This window comes from Toxotes jaculatrix, chromosome 4 (genome assembly GCF_017976425.1).
Source record: "Toxotes jaculatrix isolate fToxJac2 chromosome 4, fToxJac2.pri, whole genome shotgun sequence".
Taxonomy (NCBI): Eukaryota; Metazoa; Chordata; class Actinopteri; family Toxotidae; genus Toxotes; species Toxotes jaculatrix.
In genome coordinates, this window is record NC_054397.1 from 11,049,983 (window position 1) to 11,068,783 (window position 18,801).

Genomic DNA, 18,801 nt, shown 5'->3' on the forward strand with positions numbered 1-18,801 from the left:
TGGAGGGATGCATTGAAAACAGAAATAAAGATACCAAAAAGTATCCAGAAAAATGAGAGAAGTTCATTGCAGCTGAGAACTGGTAAGAAATGCACCCGCAGCTATCAGTACAGTTTTTCTTATACCTATTCTGAGAAACAGTACATTTTCCACTTTTCCACACAATAGTTTCACTACTTTGCAAATATGAACTATGATTTAAATTCCTTTTTTATGACCTGTTTATTTGAACTCAAAGAGATATGTGAAGATCATGCGATATGATCAAAAGCTCTAGAAGATCCAGCCACTGAATGACCCCTGAGGTCATATGAGTAACCCTGTTTTATTTTTATTTTTATTTTATTTTTTTACAATTTATTTAATTGTAAAAATTAAAGACAAATCTTGTGTTTATATTATTATCTAATAGTTGCTGCTGATAACTCATAGAGTCTTTGTTAGTGGCTTCAGAAACACAAACTTGTGACATAGGGACATCTAGTGGCCGTTGTGAAAAAACATGGTTTGGTCTGATTCATAAACAGTTACTAATAGTATGCTTATCCAAATGTTCAAATATACAACAAAGAAGAAAATACGTCATGAATGAATTTACCATGTACAGAAGTTAGCACAAGTTTATTCTCAACAACAAATTGAATTAGTTTAAACCTGCCAGATGCTGTTTTTTATCTTACTTTTTGCCTGATTCTTTTTGGAAAACATGGAAATTACAGCATTGACTGCCCACCACCCCACCCCACCCCACGTAGCCCAAAGACCCTCCCAAAGTTAGAAAAAGCATTGGCACCACAGACCCAGAAAAAACTTTGTATGTGTGTGTATGCAGCATGCCAGTTTGTGTGGACAGTGTGAGCGCTGTCTTGAATACAAAAGGACATCTTCACAGGTTCAACACAGGCACATAGTGGTGTTTGTGCTGGATTCCACTTTCTCTTGCAACTGCCAGCCTCAGGTAAAATTTGAATTATTGAGACTCTTACACTATTTTGATGTGTCATAATGACCAGATAGAGGTGTGTGCATGTTAACTTGTTAACTAACTAGTTTGTAATTCAACTTGTTTTATGGTGTATGCAGCAACTCCTGGTTTGGGGATGACAATGTTTTCGCTTGGATGCTCTAAGTTAACAGTAATTCCCTGATTATTTTTGCATTTAGCAAGAGATGGTGACTATCATCATACTGTCTAGACCATGATGTACCAATATACTGTATGTGGCATAGACAAATTGAGATGTTTATCATCCATATGAAACTATGTTGCTGAATTTTAAAATATCCTCAAAGAGACCCAATTAATTTTATAATAAACTGTGTAAGAGATGCATTAATGAATGTCGTGTAACATGGTTAGTGTGATAAAAATGAAAAGTCTACATTTGTCCTTTGCAACATGATCGCCTCATGCTTGTCAAATTAAATAATATTGAAGAATATATGGCTTTTGGTGGATTTCATACACATACTCCTCCTATCTACACCTATTTGGGGTGTACTGGGCTGAACCAGAGAACTATTGTTCCGCTGGACAGGCCCAGTAATGTCTGTTTTGTTTCCTTCCAGAGAGACAAAAGGTCTGTGGACTTAGTCAACTTTTTCCAGTCTGGTAGCTTCTGATGTTTACATTAGCTCTGAATGTGACTTTTGAGAGAGAGGCGCATCTCAGAGGCCTGCTACCCTGACAACAGTGGAGCCCAATCCCCCATCTCCGCTTGTCATGAATGTGTTGGCAGCATACAGATGCACTCATCTGTTTTAACATTGAAAGATCTGCCAAGTTCATGTCTTTGTTGTGACCCGTTAGAAGTCAAGATGTACTGATTGTTTATGCGGAGCTTTTTAGGCTTTTTTAAAATACGTTTCTCAGATATCAGATCTGCAGTGCTTCCCAATGATTTAAATTTTATGTAGAATTTTGTCAGTGTTTTAAGTATTAATTTCAATGTTTCAGGTATGAGGGCCTGCTTAGTTTTCATTTGTTTACTGGCAGCAACACTTGCCCTGTCTGTGAGTAACAAAGTTATTTCTTTTTTTCCTAGTTTTACGAGTAAATTTTGGCATTTTTGCAGTTTTGGTGTTAACTTCACAGGTGTTTTTTTTATCATTCTTGTTCTGTCCAGGTTAAGAGTAAACCTCATGGAAAACACCATGGGTTGCATAAGACTTCACACAAAGCCAAAGAAAAGGTAAAACGTGATTCTAAATTGTTTTGAAAAGTTTTGAATCAGATCATTCCATTTTATAAATGAGTATTTTTTTTTCCTGCTTCCTGGTTAAGGATACTATCACAGAGGAGGCCAACAAACCACAGGTCTTACCCACTTTATTCACGTTTGAGGCCAGCAGCCAAGAGCAGGAAGATGAGGAGCTGAGCTCCGAGGGCAATGCAAACACCAATAAAGAGGATGGAGAGTCTGAGGTGACTGAAAGGAGAGATAAAAGCACTCCAGCCCTGCTGAGTGAGGAGGAGCTGGTAGACCTCCTGAAAAAAGACGCAGAAGAGGAAGAAGTGGAAGAAAGCAAGCTGGAGGAAGAAGAGGTGGAGGCAGACAAAGGCAAGGTGGAGTCTGGTGAAGCTCTGGAGGTCACTGAGGATGAAGAAGGTGACAGGGAGGAGAAGAAGTTGGAAGACACCTTGAAAATAGAGCAAGATAGTGAAGAAGTGACAGATGAGGGGGAAGTGAAGGAGGATAGTGTGGAAGATGAAATAGGGGAGGAGGTGGAGAAGATGTCCCATGAGGACAAGAGGGAAGAGTCTGTTGGCAAAATGGTCGACAGAGAAGAGCAAATGGCACTACTAGAGGAAACAGATGGCAGCACAGAGTCAGATATCCCAGTCGACCTTGACTATGCTGCTGATAGTGGCATCTTACAACCTCTGCAGATGATATCAGCTAAGCTTAAACCCCACACTGATGACACCAAGCCTCTTTCAAAAACAGATGTTCCATATGTCCCGGAGAAAGAGGTCAGTGAGAAAGAACTGCCCAGCATAGATGAGGACTATGAACAAGACATGCAAAACACTGAGGCAGCGGACAGCGAGGAGTTGTCTGATCAGGATAACCTGCAAGAGGGCAAAAATGACAAAGACTCCCAAGCTAAATCTAAAGAAATGAATCAGGATGTGGAGACTCAAGAACCAAAGATCACCAAAGAGCTTGAATCAGTGGCTGGAAAGCAGGAAGAGAAAAACAAGAATGACAGTGGAAGTCACACCAAGGGAAAGACAAGGAAACAGAAGAAGAACCAGAGGGCGAGGAAGCACTCTCCACATAGAGAGGAAACACAGTCTGGACAAGAACTGAGCCAACAGGATCCTCAGGAGTCTGCGAGCAGCAGCATTGACAACACAGTTCACAAGGCAAAGAGGAGAAGGGCAGGAAAATGGGTAAATGATGCATAATTTGTACATGAACATTATTTAAAGCCATTTAGAGCCATTCATGTCAAAAATGGATCACAGTACTATTTGTGTGTGAATGGGGTCTCTCATAATGATGAACCAGCAGAGACTTAGCACGGGCACTCAGCAGTTCCTCTCGGCTCTGTAGAACTTTATCAAGCCTTTTTAGCTGGTTGCTTTGCTGTCATGGCCTGCAACTTTACTGTTCCATTTTCAACTGTTTCAAAAACTCCAAAAGCCCGCTGTACAATACCAGCTTAGCACCAAAATGACAAACAGGAGTTGGTGGAGACTAAATAAGAGCTAAAAGTAGAGTAAATATGGGGCTTACATTCACCAGGTGGCCAGACACATGACTCCAAATGAAGGATAATGCTGCTAATGCATCTGCCAGCCGTTTGCTAACAAGTTAGCCATATCAACAAAAAATGATATGTTTGTGTTGCGTTGACAAAGTGATATTTACTTTTTCTGTAAAGCTTAAGTCTGATGCTAATGCTATAAATAAGTTATGTATATATGTATTTGTTCATATCTGAAGTTGCATTTTCATTTTTGCTGTGCACATTTCCAGGGTCCTTTGGTAGGAATGAATCCAGTGCAGATAAGAGCCTCGGTGGATCTCTACCCGAGTTCCAGGCCATCTCTCGGTGGAAGCGTACATCACCCAGACGCCCCTGCCGGTTGGTTAATTCAGCAGCTGCATCACTCACCGTTCACCACTCTGACTAATGCACTATCCCAACAGTCTCATTGGGGAATCTGCTGACTGGATCATTTTGCTAAAACTTCCACATGAATAGTGCCACCCGGCTTCATGGTCATTACCAAAACAGAGCTCTGCAGGCTTAAGGAGTGAATAAGAGAGATCAAGTTCAATTTAATCACAGTGCAAACTCAAATGGCAGTGGAATGCAGGGGATGATGTGTCATGGTTATAGCTCATTGGTTTCACGTTAAATAAAAACAAACCAGTCAGGAAAATAGACCATTTATAACACTGCTTTCAAATTTCAAATAAGGCATAGCTCAAAGGTTATTGCAGTTTTTGTCTTTTCTTCTAGATCCGTGTAACAATTTCCGCTGCAAACGTGGAAAGACGTGTAAACTTGATGCAGATAATAAGCCAGGCTGTGTGTGTCAAGAACCGTCACAATGTCCTCCCAGTGTGAATGAGTTTGATCATGTAAGTATGCTGAACCCTTCGATGGCTAAATGCAAATGTTTAGCCACTGTGCATCTGATTGTTGCATTCGTGTTCCACTTAGGTTTGTGGGACAGACAACAAAACATATGATACGTCATGCGAGCTCTTCGCAACTAAATGCAACCTGGAGGGCACCAAGAGAGGGCACAGACTTCATCTGGACTACACTGGGCCATGCAAATGTGAGAGTTAACCACTGTATAGACAGTATGGTTTGAGCAACAACATTTTAGAATAGTGCAAGAAACAATAATTTAACCCTGCTGTCTCCCTCTCTTCTCTTCTTTCTCTCAGTAATACCTCCATGTGTGGACACTGAGCTGGTCCAGTTCCCTCTACGAATGAGGGATTGGCTGAAAAATGTGCTGCTGCAGCTCTATGACCATGACTCCATGTCCCCTGGCTTCCTCACCCCTAAACAGCGTTTTAGAGTAAGATACACTGCTCAAAATTAATTGATGAATGAACAGAACTTCTCAGGGTTCTTAAAAATCATCTATTTTAATCTTAATCTTAGTCTTAAAATATAAATATATATATGTATTTCCTGCAAGGTGAAGTAAACATATTGTACCTGCAATTTGTTGTGTCATTTGTATCCCAACTGTGGTGTTCTGTATTCTGTAGGTAAGGAAAATCTTCGAGAGTGAACGGCGTCTTCATGCTGGTGACCACTCTGTCGAGCTTCTCGCACAGGACTTTGAGAAGAACTACAACATGTACATCTACCCAGTGCACTGGCAGTTTGCTCAACTGGACCAACACCCTTCTGACAGGTTCATCATCATCTTCTTCTTCTGTGTTTACAATGCAGTCACATTTCATTAATATAATATTGACATATTATATTACATCCACAATGGTTGTAGACTGTTTGGTATAGGGTTTGGAAGCCAACATATCTGCACATAATGTTTCTCGTAGCTAATATACTGCTAAGGTTTACAGCTTTCATGCCAAAAGTATCAATTATTCACCATTTGCTACGTAATTATAATTTAATCTGAATGAAAAATATTGGAAATTTTAAATTAGACAGCAAATATCCATTGTAATGAATTTAGTGTGTAGCTAGTTAAGTATGTTCTTCATAGAAAACCATAGAACCAGTTTATTTTTTCCTTCTGACTTTTCATAAGGTTTGGTGACAAACAAACAGGACGCACTGACCCATCCACCTTTGAGGTGAAATTCTAGGATATATTATTTTTTGAAGAACTTTATATGACAAATATCAATTAACAAATAAATAACATCCCAACTTGTTCAAATCTTACTGGAGGTAGGTGAAAGGGTTGGCTGGGTATAGTGTCTGATTATAAAGCATACATACTGAATGTACATAAGATGCTCACATTGATCAAATTCTCTGCAGATTCTTGTCCCACTCAGAGCTGGCCCCACTCAGGGTCCCTCTGGTGCCGATGGAGCACTGCACCTCCCGCTTCTTCCAGGAGTGTGATGCTGACAAGGACAAGCAGGTGTCCTTCAAAGAGTGGACCTCCTGTTTTGGTATCAAGAATGGTGAGAGTAGCAACATGTTATTAACTGAAACATACACTGATATGTGCACCTCAGAGATAAAACAAACACAAGGTTCTTCATCATATTTGTGAGAAGCCTTCCTTTTTGTACTAATCCTTACCCTGTGGGGAAACACATTTATTTGTCAAGTCCGGCAATAGGCACTGAGAGAGCTGGGAGAGGTTTCAAAATGGTTACTGTCCAATCTGGATATATATTTGAGATTTAAAGATCAACACCAATCCAATTTAAATAACAAATAGAGAAAGAATCAGCATATTTGCAGTTTCAGACCTCTTTTACATTTACACCTAACTTCAGTGATGACACATATTAAATCCATTAATTTATTTTCTCCACAGAGGATATGGATGTCAACCTGCTTTTCTGAGCTTCATTTTGTGCCTCTACTACACGACCGTGTGGAAGCTGCTCCAACAGTGCAGCGTGAGACAGAAGCCTCCACAAACTATTTGGCTCCATTTATTTTGTCAGGTCAAAATGTTACAAGACACTCTGACAAGTACAGATAAAAAAACAAAACAAAAAACTCATTTAAGTGTTGGTGGTCAGTGCTGTTACTTTGTGTCAGGCTAACCTTGGATTTTTGGATCTTCGTTCTGTAATTTAGACTAAGCTGCTAGAATTGTTTTATTAGAATATAAGAAATGGTTATGTTTAACTGGTTTTTATCCAGAAACTGGTTTCTAATGCATTCCAAACTGGGGAATAGTTTACAACAGCTCATTAAAAGAAAAGGCATTGTACAATATACAGTATGAGGCCTCAAAAGAACTGTGGTTTGTCTGTTAGAGGGATTTAGGGGAGAATTACTCTTTATATGAAAGTTAAGTAGTTTCAGACCCTTGTTATGCTAGTAAATGTAAAGCAATAACTGCGATGCATAATTTAGTAGCAAATGCTGTAAATGTTTGTCTTTGGATGTTATGTTTCATTGTAGCTCTAATTAAAGCTTTATGGGCAGCAATGGTCTTCACAATATCACTCAGTTGTTAATGGTGTTTCTTTACAGTCCTGAAATAAAGTCATTGCATCATATTAGTGGATCCCAGTCGACCCCAAAAGGCCCATCAGTTTCTGCTCTAATATCATGTTTTATTCGTTGGTCAATTTTCCTGATGCCACCATGACATGAAAATATGACCTCTTCTGCAACGGCTGTGAGAATGCAAGTCACTGATACCTGGTTTGGTTTCGCCACATAATCCTGGATAATGGCCCTCTGTAGGGAAACAAAGCAAAAAATAGCCTGCAGCAATGTCATGATGATTACAGTGACTTGTTGTTTTCAGATAAAACGCAAGTCTCTGATTGGACCTTTCTTGGTGATCACAGAATCTGATGCTGTCTATATAAGTGAAGAGAGAGGCAACACTTCACCTGTCGACTGTCTGCCGTCACCGAGGTAAAACATGTTCTGTATACTGTGGGTTATTTTTCAGACCTTGGCTGTTGTTGTGGAGGGTGGCGTGTCTTCAGGGAGTGCTGAGGCACTTGCCAATGGGGGAGTGAATAATAATGGAGGAGCAGCAGCGGGCAATAATGCCAACGCTGGGGCTCAAAATGGGGTCCCGCTGAATGGTGAACCCCTCTTGGCACGCTTAGTCCAACTTGGAGGGCCATTTCTCATCCAGCCAGTTGGGAACCAAATAGGTCAGGCTCCCCCGCAGCAGCTAATTCCCATTGGAGCCCTCCAACAAGGTGGGGGTGTTCTTTTGGGACAGACAGGAGGAGTCAGTGTGAATCCACAGGGGCAGGTGGCTCAGCCTGCCAGGGGTGGGCCGGTCACTCTGTTTGCCTTGCTGTCGCAGAGAAATGCTGGAGGAGATCCACAGGGTGCTGCGTTGACTCCCGGCCAAGTGCATCTGATCTCCGTGGCCGGGCTGAACAACCAGCCACATTTGGGAGCTGCTGGTGGAAATGGTGCTGGCAGAGTGAGGTTTCAGCGTTCAGTGGCAGCTCGCCTCAGGAGGACACATTCTCCAGTGATGAAGGTGATGGCGGCTGAAGAGGAGGAAGAATGCTCTGGGATGGAGATGGAGGAGAAGCAAGCAAAATGAGACCACACCGCCATCAAACATCACAGACATCTCATGATTCATTCTTATGTCCTCATCCTGTCTCATTTGTTCATGCTCGAATGTTAATTTCATGAATCACTATCATAATAACTGATGACCAATAAATGCCTGAAGTCAATTGCTGACTCTTTGTTGACTCCTTATTCCAATATATCGACACAATAAACATTTGATTTTACATCACCTGGAGCTGAAAAGATGTCTGTCATAGTGTCCTTGAGCAAAACACCCAGCATCATGGGTGTGGCTCCTCTGATGGCAGTTATTTTTGTGTGACAGTCTGGTACAAATATGTATAAATTTATATTTACAGTTTGCTGGCTGCAACATGGTGATTTTGGTCTCTCAACATGAAAAACATCCTATCACTTACATCATGGAAAAACTCCTGTTTGTAAATCTTGTGACATTATGAAAAAAAAAAAAAACTGATTTCTTCTATAAAAGCATTAATATGACATGAAAAAAAATTAACCTCTCAAATTTACATAATGTTATTAAATACCATTCATCCTGGCAACAAACTGCAAACAGGAAGAAAATGTTTCTTAATTGCTTTGCTGCATGACAGTGTGTAATTAGAGTAAAGCTCCAGACCAGACTTCCACAGAGGCTGTTTACCTGGTCTGCTGTGGGCTGCCCAGTCAGCAGCAGAAAACCTTTCCCAGACAGCCTCAGTATGTGACAACATACCTAGCCAACCACACCGGGGACAAATGCAAAGGCTCCAAACAACATGAGAAAATGTGCTGATGAAATATGACAGACACATCTGTTCCTACCTATAAGTAACATCAGAGGATTTTTCAAATTAAAAGAGGTCTGGTGCTGTGGCCATCAGGGTTGAGTTGGCTTTATGATATAAGTAGTTATTTTAGGGCTGGGGCAAGTAAAAATCAGCTTGAGACAAATATAAACTCATCACAAATTACAGCTGGTCCTCCTCCTTTAACTTGAATTTGCCTCAAATTACAGCAGTGGGAAACTTCCAACCATAAATCAAATCACAAGTTGTCATTCTAACGTTGCTGTTGTCCTTAAGTCACAAACAGCCTGCTCCTTCCTGGGTAAAATGTTTAATTGAATTTAAGTGTACACACATGTACAAAAGCTCTTGATGATGATGTCAGTTGTTTGCCTCTTGTGACCACAACCCGCAACATTTTGGTGCTTCTTACTGGTCTTTAGTCCAGTAGCTTCCAGAAGCCTCCACAAACCCACCCCGAGACACTGAATCACTCTGTTATTGTTTGTGGTCACTCAGCTGCATCGAGAACAATGCTAGATGGCTGAACGGGGTTGAGGAGTCTTTGAAAATAGACAGCTCACTGTGTTACATTTCTTTACATCTCATATTTTAGAAAAAGAAGATGTCATATCACAAGCTGCCGTGACACACAGGTGACAAATATAGTTTGTCAACAAGTCAGTGTTCTCCTCTCTAACTGGCTCATTATAATCTCTGGGACTGATAAAAGGAGTTCTACAATCAGAGAGCAACTGTAGTATAGTCCTCCTTGGCACATAACATTTGAAGAAGGAAGAACAAAAATATAAGGTATGGTCTTTCATCATAAAAATACAGAAACTGACATGTTCTAACTAACGTAATCTATCTATTACCAAAAAGAAGTTGATGCTATGAGTAAAGTGTATCTCTTCTTGTGTTTTTATAGGTTTTAAGGTGCAAAATGAAGCTTCTCCTCTTCACAACATTTGTAGCCACCATCTGCTATGTGAGTATGGTCTATCTATCTATCTATCTATCTATCTATCTGACATAGCAAAGCAGAGTATGTAACATCTTGTCTCTTTTCTTACTGTAGGTCAGTGCAGGCAAGGTAAGGAACATTCAGACTAAGAATGTATGTGCAATTAACACAATAATCCAAATTAAATCATGATTAATAACAAACACTCTTGCTCCCTCCATGCAGACACAGAGGCTGCTTGCAGCCTTGAATGGAGGCTTGATGGCTGGTGTGAACGGTGGACTGGCAAACAGAGTAAACCCCGCGTTGATGGCTGGAGGCCTGAACCTACCATTGGTAGCTGGTGGTGGGGCAGGTTTGATTGGACAGCCGCAGTTTGCCCAGGTCAGTCCATCAGGCTGTCTCTTTGATGACCTCAGTTTGGTGTGAAAGGAAATTACTGCATGACATGTGACAGTGTGTTTGAAATAGATGAAGGTGAGTTTAGACACAGATGTCATGCTCGCAATGTATCATTAGAACTAAAAACAAAAATAAGATGAAAAATTTCTGTACAAAAAACATTGTTGGCAACAGAAAGTGAAAATGAAACCATGACATTGTGAGAAAAGATGTAAGTAAGTAATCAAAAAATGCATGTGGCCAAGAGAATGAATGAATTCAAAGATTGTTGTTTCCATTGGATGTGACCACAAGATGGCGCTCTCCTGACTGACTTGACCAGCCCCAAACTCGGCATCCCTTTTGCCAAACTGTTTCAGATTGCTGTCGAATCAGATTTTTCATGATATGATTTATTCTTTACATTATACAAAATATGTGCAAAATATCTAATGTGATCTTTCCTATAAACATTTTTACAGTAATACTCCACAAAAATAAACCTGGTATAAACGATCATATTTGTATCCTCCCTCCCACAGTTTGTCCCTGGAATTCCTGCTTTTGCTGTACCGGGCCCCGTTCCCAACGTGTACCCGGTCCCTGTGGGCAATGCAGTTAGTGTGGCTCAACACACATCAGCACTCATGTAATATTGTTTTATGCTTTAGAGGACCAGACAAAAACATTCATGTCATTCTTGTCTATAATCAGGTTCCTTACGTGGGAGTTCCTCAAATGGCACCAGTGAATCCTCCTCAGCAGCCTCTGATGGTAACCACTCTCCTCTACGACAACATCTTTTTATTACAGGTTACATGACGATATGTTGAAATTTAACAAATCATGATAAAATCTTGCTGTCTTTCTTTAGGGGGTTCCAGGTGGTGTCATGCCACCACAGCAGCTTCCCCTTCAGCCTGATCCACTGAGAAGATTCAGGGTAAGAAATGAGGTTGACCTCTGCTGCATGTGATAAGAATGAAAACTGCACTCGCTAATTGTTGTTCTTTGAATTTCCAGCGTCAGATCATGAAACAGGGCAACACCATAAAGACCACTGTGGATACTCAGGTAAGACTGTAAGAAACAGAAAAGGTGGATAGGAGTGCAAAAGCCATCAGTGTTGTCTGACATGGCATCTCAGAGTGAGAGACAAATTATCTTTGAGGTTTCACCAATGGTGTGCTCTTTATTTTCTCAGATTCCGGCTCCTACTGACACAATAACAACAACTGTGTGTGATGAAGATGATCATCATGAGGATAATTAAGAAGACACTGCAATGTACAACATGACAATAAAACTTATGATTTTGTCACCAATGACCATGGAAGCTGTGTGTGACTAACAGTTGTATGGGTCTCAGTAAGAAAACATGTACATGTTCAATTTCAAATAAAAATAAATTCTACTTAAAATTTAAGTTTGTTTGGTAGATGCCTCTGATTTTACATCAGCATATTACACAACCAGAAATGTTCATCAATGAACTACAATTTAAATGCAGTTTATAGTGGATCTCTGCTGCCATCTAAAGGATGATGAGTATAAAATTAAATGCACAATAAATCAACATGAAACCACAACTCAAATATCTCATAGAGATTGTACAATTTGGGACTGACAGGGTTCAAATAAGAAAAGGAAGTTAATTCATGAAACAATGATGATGATGTCAGACAACCTCTTTTTATTACCGGTTACATGAAGATATGTGGAAATTAGACAAATCACCAAATTCACTAAATCTTGCTGAATTCCATTTAGCTGCTTCAGTTTCAGGATCCTGGTACTGTCCATGCTGGCTCACTGTCGCACTGTCATGACTTTCTTGCTCACCTGAATAAAACAGAGATGCTGTTAATGTTATGATTAACTCCTGTACTTGTCCTACAATGAAAATAGCTGCCATGAAAAAGGCCTGTTGGTCAAATTTCTGGATTAAAAGCAAATGCAAGTTTAAGTTAAATCCTCGAATCATCGTTTCAACAAAAAAATTACAACTGATTATAAAAAATTAAAAAAATATCAAAAACAGATTACAACAAAACATGTTAAGTAATTACTCAAATCTAATGCTTTCTGCCATGGTCTGTAACATTTCAACTAATGCACAATCCCAACACAGCCAAACACTGATAACCATGATTTGCCCGTGAAATGCCAACATCAGTCTGAACATGATGAAAAACCCCTGACAAATGTCTGATTATAAGCTTCCAGCTCCCGTCCTTTTTTTTTCTCATGATGTGCTAACACTCCTGTTGCATTTAACATCTGTAATTACACGCCAAAGCACCACACTTTAACATATGTACATAAACTCAGTGAAGGCTCAATCTTTGCAGACTCATTAATAACTTGACACAGATCATGTCATGGTGTTCAGAGACATGACTTACACCTAATAACATAGCTACCTGCCCTGTGTTGTAAGTGTCTGAGTCTGATGCCATGAGAAATGTCTGTCACACTGACCACACATTGTCTGGATGGGTTGGAGGTGGACTGTAACAGCTCACATGGAGAGAATTTAAAAGGGATCTGGACAAGGCAAGGAGGCAGGCACAGAGAAGGGAAAAGCAGAAGCAGAAAAGCGGTAAGATGATTTTGTAGCGCTCATTGTTTTACTGAAATTTTTCTTTGCCTTGATAAAATATTTCATGAAGCTTGAAAAAATTATTTGAATTCTGGTATTTATTTATTTTTTTCTAAAAACATGCCTCATGTTTTTACATGCTGCAGAACATCATGGAGCTACAAACCTTCTTTCTGTTGGTCTGTCTGTTAAGAACAAGCTTTGCTTTGCCAGTGAGTTAACATATCTTGCTGTATTTTGCTCATACTGTAGCATCTAAAATGACAGATAAAATTTTAAAGTTTTAAGTTTTAAGTTTAAATTCTTAATGTTACTTTCGCAGGTGCAGATTGGAATTCTTGCAAGCAACAGCAATGAGGTAAAATTGTTGTTTAAACATTTATGTCTGTTGAATATCTGGTAAAATTTTCTGTTATTCGGGAATTATATTAGCCAATCTAATTCAAGCCTTCTGTGTCTTCAGATCCTGAGACTGAACGGACTAACTCTTGCAGCTCTTGGACAAACACAGGTACAAACTGGGCCCACAAATATGTGTGCTTCTATGTTACTATCACCATTTAGCCAGTTACTACCCTGAGTTAAAGAATCTGTCAGCAACAATATAGAGTGCCTTTCTTAGTCAAATTAAAAAAAAAAAAAGCAAATATTTGCTTTGGAAAATGAAACAAATCCTCTTCTTCTCCAGGCGTCTTCAATATTACCACAGTATGTGCTGCAGCAGCAGCAGCCTGAGGTGCTGCTCACTCCACAGGTGGTGAACTTGAACCCACAGGTGGCTGGTCCTTTTGGTCCCCAGGGCCCTCAGCTGTTGTTCCCCAACCAGGGAAACCAGCTAACGCCTGTGCTCGTCCCCAATGGCCAGCAAGAGCAGCTCGGGCCTCCACAGGACCCCAACGCTCCTAACATTCCACAGCAGGCCCAAAACCCAGTGCAGGTACAACAAATCATCAGTCATAGTTATCACAGGAGCTGCTACAGAGCTCCTCACAGTCATATAGAGAAATTAATTATTCTTTAAATCTCATTTAGATGTTTCCACAGTTTCAGTATCCTGCTTATGGATTTCCTCAGTTCCCCAGACAGCAGGTATGAAGCCAAACATACTGACTTCTTGTCACACATATTAACCTGTTTGCAAATGTCAAGATCTTCAATTTGATCTACTGATCATCCACAGGGCTTCCCGTACTTTGTGCCTTCTTATGGCTATCCCCAGCAAAGGAATACCGTGGTGCTGCAGCCCAACAAGGGTCAGCAAAACCTGGAGAGGACCACACAGAGACCACAGCTCCCTCTGCAGGTCAGACATGCAAAATTATATGAAGCATCTTGGCTTCCCTGTGCATATTGCTCAAAAACAAATGAAGGCGCTGTTTTGTTCTGAACTTTTAATGTAATTTTTAAAGACACTCCCTCTGCAGAGAGTTTTCACTGCACGTTTTTGGGTACATTGGCAGAATATTTGCTTAAGGACACATGCTTTACTTTGAATCAAGCTTTGGAACTTATGCTGACGATGATGACAAAGATGAGACTTAATGATAATAACAAAGCTTCAGATGTTGAGTCATGACTCTGTGGATGTGGTGACTGTGATGCAAGCTGTCTGTCATACTGACCACATGCTGCCTGTCTGGCTTAGCGGTGGGCAGCTGAAATCATGACATGCCAGTCTTATTTGAGCATTAGGTGATACCTTTTTATAGCTTATCCATGCGTGTTTGTTTGTTGTACCTAAATACTTAATACATGTATAGAAAATCACTTTTTGTAATCTAATTTTCATTCATATCATCCCATTTTAGCAGGCTTCCCAGCCGAAGTTGCCGACAGAAAAAGTGAGTACACTACGTAACCTCATGAGTTTTATAATTTCACCAATAAACTGAGGAAAGAGACAAGTCTGCACCAGTTTAGTCTTAATGCTGTGTTTTCAAAACTGTTACCTATATCAGACATGGCCACTGGGGACACAGAAGGAGTCTACTACAATTCCTCCTGATCCTCGTGGCGACACATCTGGCCCTGGGATTGATGAGGTATGATTTTGTACAATGACACCCAACATTTAAAGTTTTCATACGTTCATTTTTATGTTCATAAACAAAACTATGCTTTCTCTTACACTGTCACTGTCATTTACTGTGCAGCATTTGACTCTGAATAATTAAACAATTTCTTTTCTGAATGTTTATCCAGGGTCAGTCCAACTTCCCCTTCCTGTTTGAGCCATAGATGTCACATGGCAAATAACAACAAGGTGATTAGGCAAAAATTAATTTCCATGTGTTTGGCTGTTGTCAATGCCAACTCATTTTCCTACAAAATACACTTGAGTGTGCTATTCTCCTAAACGCAATTTATTTGTACTGAGTCATTTGTATAATAAACTGAATGCTTGTGGAATGTGTGCTTCTCTTTCACAATATGTCAAATAAAAAACTTTGCCAAAGATAATTGTTTCAGAATTTTATTGCAGTACACAGAAAATTTGGTTTTATAGGAGGAACAAGGAATTATATTAATGATTTCTTAGGATATCTCCTCTAAGACTTAATAACGATGGAGAATCAAACATGGTGCTGCTGGTTTCTTCCTGAATAAAGTGTGAGACAAGAAAAAAAAAAGGTTAGCTTCAGCCATCAAACTGACATTCAGGTAACTGGACTTTATCATTATTACTATATTAATGTCTTCACCTTTTACAAGTCATCTCCTTCTGGATTGTTTTCTTCTCCGACAAGCTCGCCAACATACATCTTGAAAATATCAAAATCGTTCAAATTCACAAAAGCACAATGCCATGTTACAGAAATGCCAGTAAGTGTACTAAAAAAACATTTCAAGGCTTTTTCTGAATAATCTGCATAAAATCTCAATTCAAAATCAAAGTAAAATCTCTGTGTGAAGTCTAAGATGGTGCAGTGACTGGTGTTTGAATTGTACATATGTACAAGAAATTGCATGAGAGTGGGGACAGGAAGCATGAATTTGATATTTTAATGATGAATAACATAGAAAATTGATTCAGACACATGCAAGGTGCTATATGCTAGCAAACTGTCTGTATACTTACAGGTTTCACAACCCCATACTCAATGGAGACTTTGCTCTTCAAAAAGAAAGACAGACATTGGGATAATTGTTATGAAAACATATGCATATGACAAAAAAACATTCATTTATTCTGTAATGGGCAAAAAGATTACCGGCTCAGTGGTGTTGTAGATGAGCTTTACATATTGCTGAAATTGAGACAAAGCAATACAAAAAAATCATAATGTAACTGTCTTAAATATAAAAGCAAGGCTCAAACACTGTTAAATTCTCTGTAAAGCATACAACTTATACCCAAACAAACGGCAAACTAATAATAGAGCTTAGAAAATAAAGTTATTTTATGAATAGTTGACAGCCACTCTACCCCATTCTCTGGAGGCCCATGTTTTCCTCCCTGTAAACCAGGTAAAAAATAAAACTTGCTCAGTGTCTGAGCTTTGATACTGTGATCATTGCTTCAATGATGAAATGACACCTTATACCTTGTGATGGTGATGTCCTCTTCCACCAAGCTATGGAGGAATTGTCAGTTATTAGCACAGATTTTTTTTTCATGGTCTTTTTTTCTTCTTTAACTATGGTTTAACTGCAACTGTGCATTCAAGCTGCATCTTCAGTCACCTACCTTTGGCATCAGAAATAGATTTTCCCCCTGCAATTTTTTTTACAGCAAGTGTTAGTAGAATTTCAGAAGGTGATGCAGTTTGCAAGATCAAATTGAATAGATAGAAGTATCAAGTAAATAAATCATATTGCTCACCTCTTTCAAAGGTACGCTGGTAACGTTCTGGGGATGAAAGCCACACACTTACATACAGTAAACTGTATAATAACTGTACTGTTATACTGTAATAGTTTTTTATTTGTGTGTCTTACCTGAAATGTCACATTGTCAACCTGAGAGGGAATTATAAGCACAAGAAAATATATGTTTTGGACAACTGCTGAGATTGTTTTATGTATTGTATTGTCATATCATAATGAGAGATGATGGTAGGCCTACCTTGAACAAAGGGGAAAATACCACAGTGCCCTGAAACAAGAAATAAGTAATTGCTGTCAGTCAGTCAGTGCTTCACAAGAGAAGATATACAGACATAATATAGTCACACAAGAGTAAAAAACTAAATTAACATTAAAAGGAATAAAAACCAAAGAGGAAGTTTAAAGAGGTGAACCTCAAGCTGCTTTTAAAAATGAGAATATTTTGGCACAACCGTGCCAAAATGGGTTCCCTCCAAAGAGATGCTACCAAAGAGAGATTTTCTTTTCTTCTTCTTTTCATTACACTTTTGTCTCACCTTTGTCTTTTCAGCACTGCTGTAGTCTCATTGTGTTTCACTGTGTGCTTACCGTTGGACCAGGGTTCCTCATGCTGGGCCCCTTGCCTCTGTGAGGTCCTCTGGGTCTCCCAAAATGCTTGCTGGGCCTAGAATGATGTCTTCCAGGCTGATCATGTATGAAACCAGGAGCCTAGGTGATAAATGACTTTTCAAGTTATTGTCAGGTACAGTATGGTGTGTTGCAGCAGGTCTTGATAACCTCTCTATATTGTATGATACAAATGGGAAAGCAGTGGATTTTATTGTAATACCCTGACTGTGCCAGGAGATATGTGGACAATCTCCAGAAAGGTCCCATTACAATTCACTGTTCAACACAAACCAGTTACATTAGTATATTGAAACAAATAAGCAAACTCTTGCATCTCACAGAGTTTAAATAATGTGCCCACCAACATCTCTAAGGTCCACTGCTAACCATCTTGTTTCTTTAAGCCTCCAAAGCTCCTGCACATAATTTTCTATATGACTTGTTTAAGTTACTGTTACTGAAACTCTGAAACAAATGAGAACTGGGTTGTAAATACCTGTCTTTTGCCCCGATTAGGAACTTGAGAGGGTCTCCCCGGCCGGCGATCGTTCCCATCAGTCCCTTTCATGGGCCCCTGTGGATTTCCCTTCCCTGGTCTGTTTGGGAGCCAAGTGGGCATCTCATGTGGCTACCCCAAACAAAGAAATAGAGCCAAGAATTACTGAATCACTGAGACTTGGATGAATTAACTAATAGCTGTAAGACTTGAAACACTTACCCATACTGGATGTCCAGAGTCCCCTTCTGGCCAGTCTCTACCTGACCCTCCATCTCTGTCTTCTGGGGCTTCTTGCACCGACTGCTCACCATCACCATGCTAAGCAAAATGGTAATTAAATGAGAAATACTTAACATGCAGAGAATAGATGCAGCTCTGGACCTGTGTGTCCATTCATGTCTGTTACCTTAGAGTCTGCACCCAGCTTGGGTCCACCTGCAGGAGGAAACTTTTCATCCTGCCATGGCCTCCAGGAATCTGGCTGAGAAAATAAAGACAAACGAACTGAAAAAAAACGACGGTTTAAAAGTATCAAGGAATTAAGCAGTAAAATTCCTGTGTAATTTTACTTTTTTTGACAGGTAATACTCACACGGGCAGCAACTGCTGACAGAAGTAAAGCTGTGATACACAAGAATTGCATCGTTTCTGAAGAACCTGAGATGAGAAAATGTTATTTAAAGTGAAACATAGAAATGAACCCCACTGAATCATTCCCCAAAACAGATCAGACATTTCATAAAGCAAGTAACTTCATGTATAGCATCTACTCTATGCATCCACTCACCTGTGCTGTGCAAGTATGAGTGTGGCAGTTCGGGCATTGATACTTAAATCAGACATCAGATATTGTGACATAGCAGAGATTTCTCAAAACAAAACATCTCAGTCACGCTTCATTGTTTGTGAAACAGCTGTTACTTAA

At 39.7% G+C, this 18,801-nt stretch overlaps 4 protein-coding genes across 7 annotated transcripts; 3 read left to right on the forward strand and 1 right to left on the reverse strand.

Moving 5' to 3' along the window:
* Positions 1-1,959: 1,959 nt before the first annotated feature.
* On the forward strand, positions 1,960-6,534 carry sparcl1 (SPARC-like 1). Its single transcript, XM_041036400.1, has 10 exons — positions 1,960-2,013; positions 2,127-2,192; positions 2,285-3,397; positions 3,987-4,095; positions 4,477-4,598; positions 4,681-4,801; positions 4,914-5,050; positions 5,247-5,395; positions 5,995-6,143; positions 6,506-6,534. Exons 1-10 carry the CDS (start codon positions 1,960-1,962, stop codon positions 6,532-6,534), a joined length of 2,049 nt encoding a protein of 682 aa, XP_040892334.1.
* Positions 6,535-9,676: 3,142 nt separating this feature from the next.
* On the forward strand, positions 9,677-11,754 carry scpp9 (secretory calcium-binding phosphoprotein 9). The gene is made up of 9 exons (XM_041036633.1): positions 9,677-9,803; positions 9,922-9,981; positions 10,072-10,086; positions 10,183-10,341; positions 10,881-10,955; positions 11,053-11,112; positions 11,213-11,281; positions 11,362-11,412; positions 11,543-11,754. Exons 2-9 carry the CDS (start codon positions 9,937-9,939, stop codon positions 11,609-11,611), a joined length of 543 nt encoding a protein of 180 aa, XP_040892567.1. The 5' UTR covers positions 9,677-9,803; positions 9,922-9,936; the 3' UTR covers positions 11,612-11,754.
* Positions 11,755-12,797: 1,043 nt separating this feature from the next.
* odam (odontogenic, ameloblast associated) lies at positions 12,798-15,397 on the forward strand. 3 transcript variants are annotated; one of them, XM_041035198.1, is made up of 10 exons: positions 12,798-12,940; positions 13,087-13,152; positions 13,263-13,298; positions 13,404-13,451; positions 13,629-13,877; positions 13,973-14,029; positions 14,121-14,243; positions 14,749-14,781; positions 14,899-14,982; positions 15,143-15,397. In XM_041035198.1, the coding sequence occupies exons 1-10, from the start codon at positions 12,803-12,805 to the stop codon at positions 15,176-15,178; spliced, it is 870 nt and encodes a 289-aa protein (XP_040891132.1). In that variant the 5' UTR covers positions 12,798-12,802; the 3' UTR covers positions 15,179-15,397. The 3 variants fall into 3 exon arrangements, with proteins under 3 accessions (XP_040891132.1, XP_040891133.1, XP_040891134.1); XM_041035199.1 differs by having other exon boundaries at positions 14,752-14,781; XM_041035200.1 differs by having other exon boundaries at positions 13,985-14,029.
* Positions 15,398-15,400: 3 nt separating this feature from the next.
* LOC121180073 (cleavage and polyadenylation specificity factor subunit 6-like) lies at positions 15,401-18,621 on the reverse strand. Of its 2 annotated transcripts, XM_041035201.1 has the most exons (15): positions 18,469-18,620; positions 18,283-18,357; positions 18,096-18,194; positions 17,874-18,005; positions 17,357-17,476; positions 17,007-17,036; positions 16,880-16,900; positions 16,764-16,790; positions 16,629-16,655; positions 16,486-16,515; positions 16,368-16,397; positions 16,153-16,188; positions 16,020-16,055; positions 15,643-15,702; positions 15,401-15,539 (listed from the first exon to the last, which is right to left on the reverse strand). In XM_041035201.1, exons 1-14 carry the CDS (start codon positions 18,517-18,519, stop codon positions 15,646-15,648), a joined length of 771 nt encoding a protein of 256 aa, XP_040891135.1. In that variant the 5' UTR covers positions 18,520-18,620; the 3' UTR covers positions 15,401-15,539; positions 15,643-15,645. The 2 variants fall into 2 exon arrangements, with proteins under 2 accessions (XP_040891135.1, XP_040891136.1); XM_041035202.1 differs by lacking the exon at positions 16,486-16,515 and having other exon boundaries at positions 18,469-18,621.
* Between the last annotated feature and the right edge of the window lie 180 nt (positions 18,622-18,801).

Bases quoted from the DNA above. Each gene is read 5' to 3' on its own strand.
- sparcl1 (XM_041036400.1), top strand. From the start codon at position 1,960: ATGAGGGCCTGCTTAGTTTTCATTTGTTTACTGGCAGCAACACTTGCC. The intron at 4,096-4,476 runs GTTGGTTAATTC...CTTTTCTTCTAG, and splicing joins TCACCCAGACGCCCCTGCCG to ATCCGTGTAACAATTTCCGC. The intron at 5,396-5,994 runs GTTCATCATCAT...AATTCTCTGCAG, and splicing joins GACCAACACCCTTCTGACAG to ATTCTTGTCCCACTCAGAGC.
- scpp9 (XM_041036633.1), top strand. From the start codon at position 9,937: ATGAAGCTTCTCCTCTTCACAACATTTGTAGCCACCATCTGCTAT. The intron at 10,342-10,880 runs GTCAGTCCATCA...TCCCTCCCACAG, and splicing joins GACAGCCGCAGTTTGCCCAG to TTTGTCCCTGGAATTCCTGC. The intron at 11,413-11,542 runs GTAAGACTGTAA...TTATTTTCTCAG, and splicing joins AGACCACTGTGGATACTCAG to ATTCCGGCTCCTACTGACAC.
- odam (XM_041035198.1), top strand. From the start codon at position 12,803: ATGTCTGTCACACTGACCACACATTGTCTGGATGGGTTGGAGGTGGAC. The intron at 14,244-14,748 runs GTCAGACATGCA...ATCCCATTTTAG, and splicing joins GACCACAGCTCCCTCTGCAG to CAGGCTTCCCAGCCGAAGTT. The intron at 14,983-15,142 runs GTATGATTTTGT...ATGTTTATCCAG, and splicing joins CTGGCCCTGGGATTGATGAG to GGTCAGTCCAACTTCCCCTT.
- LOC121180073 (XM_041035201.1), bottom strand. From the start codon at position 18,519: ATGCAATTCTTGTGTATCACAGCTTTACTTCTGTCAGCAGTTGCTGCC. The intron at 16,901-17,006 runs GTAGGCCTACCA...ATTCCCTCTCAG, and splicing joins TATTTTCCCCTTTGTTCAAG to GTTGACAATGTGACATTTCA. The intron at 16,189-16,367 runs GTAGAGTGGCTG...TCTCAATTTCAG, and splicing joins ATGGGCCTCCAGAGAATGGG to CAATATGTAAAGCTCATCTA.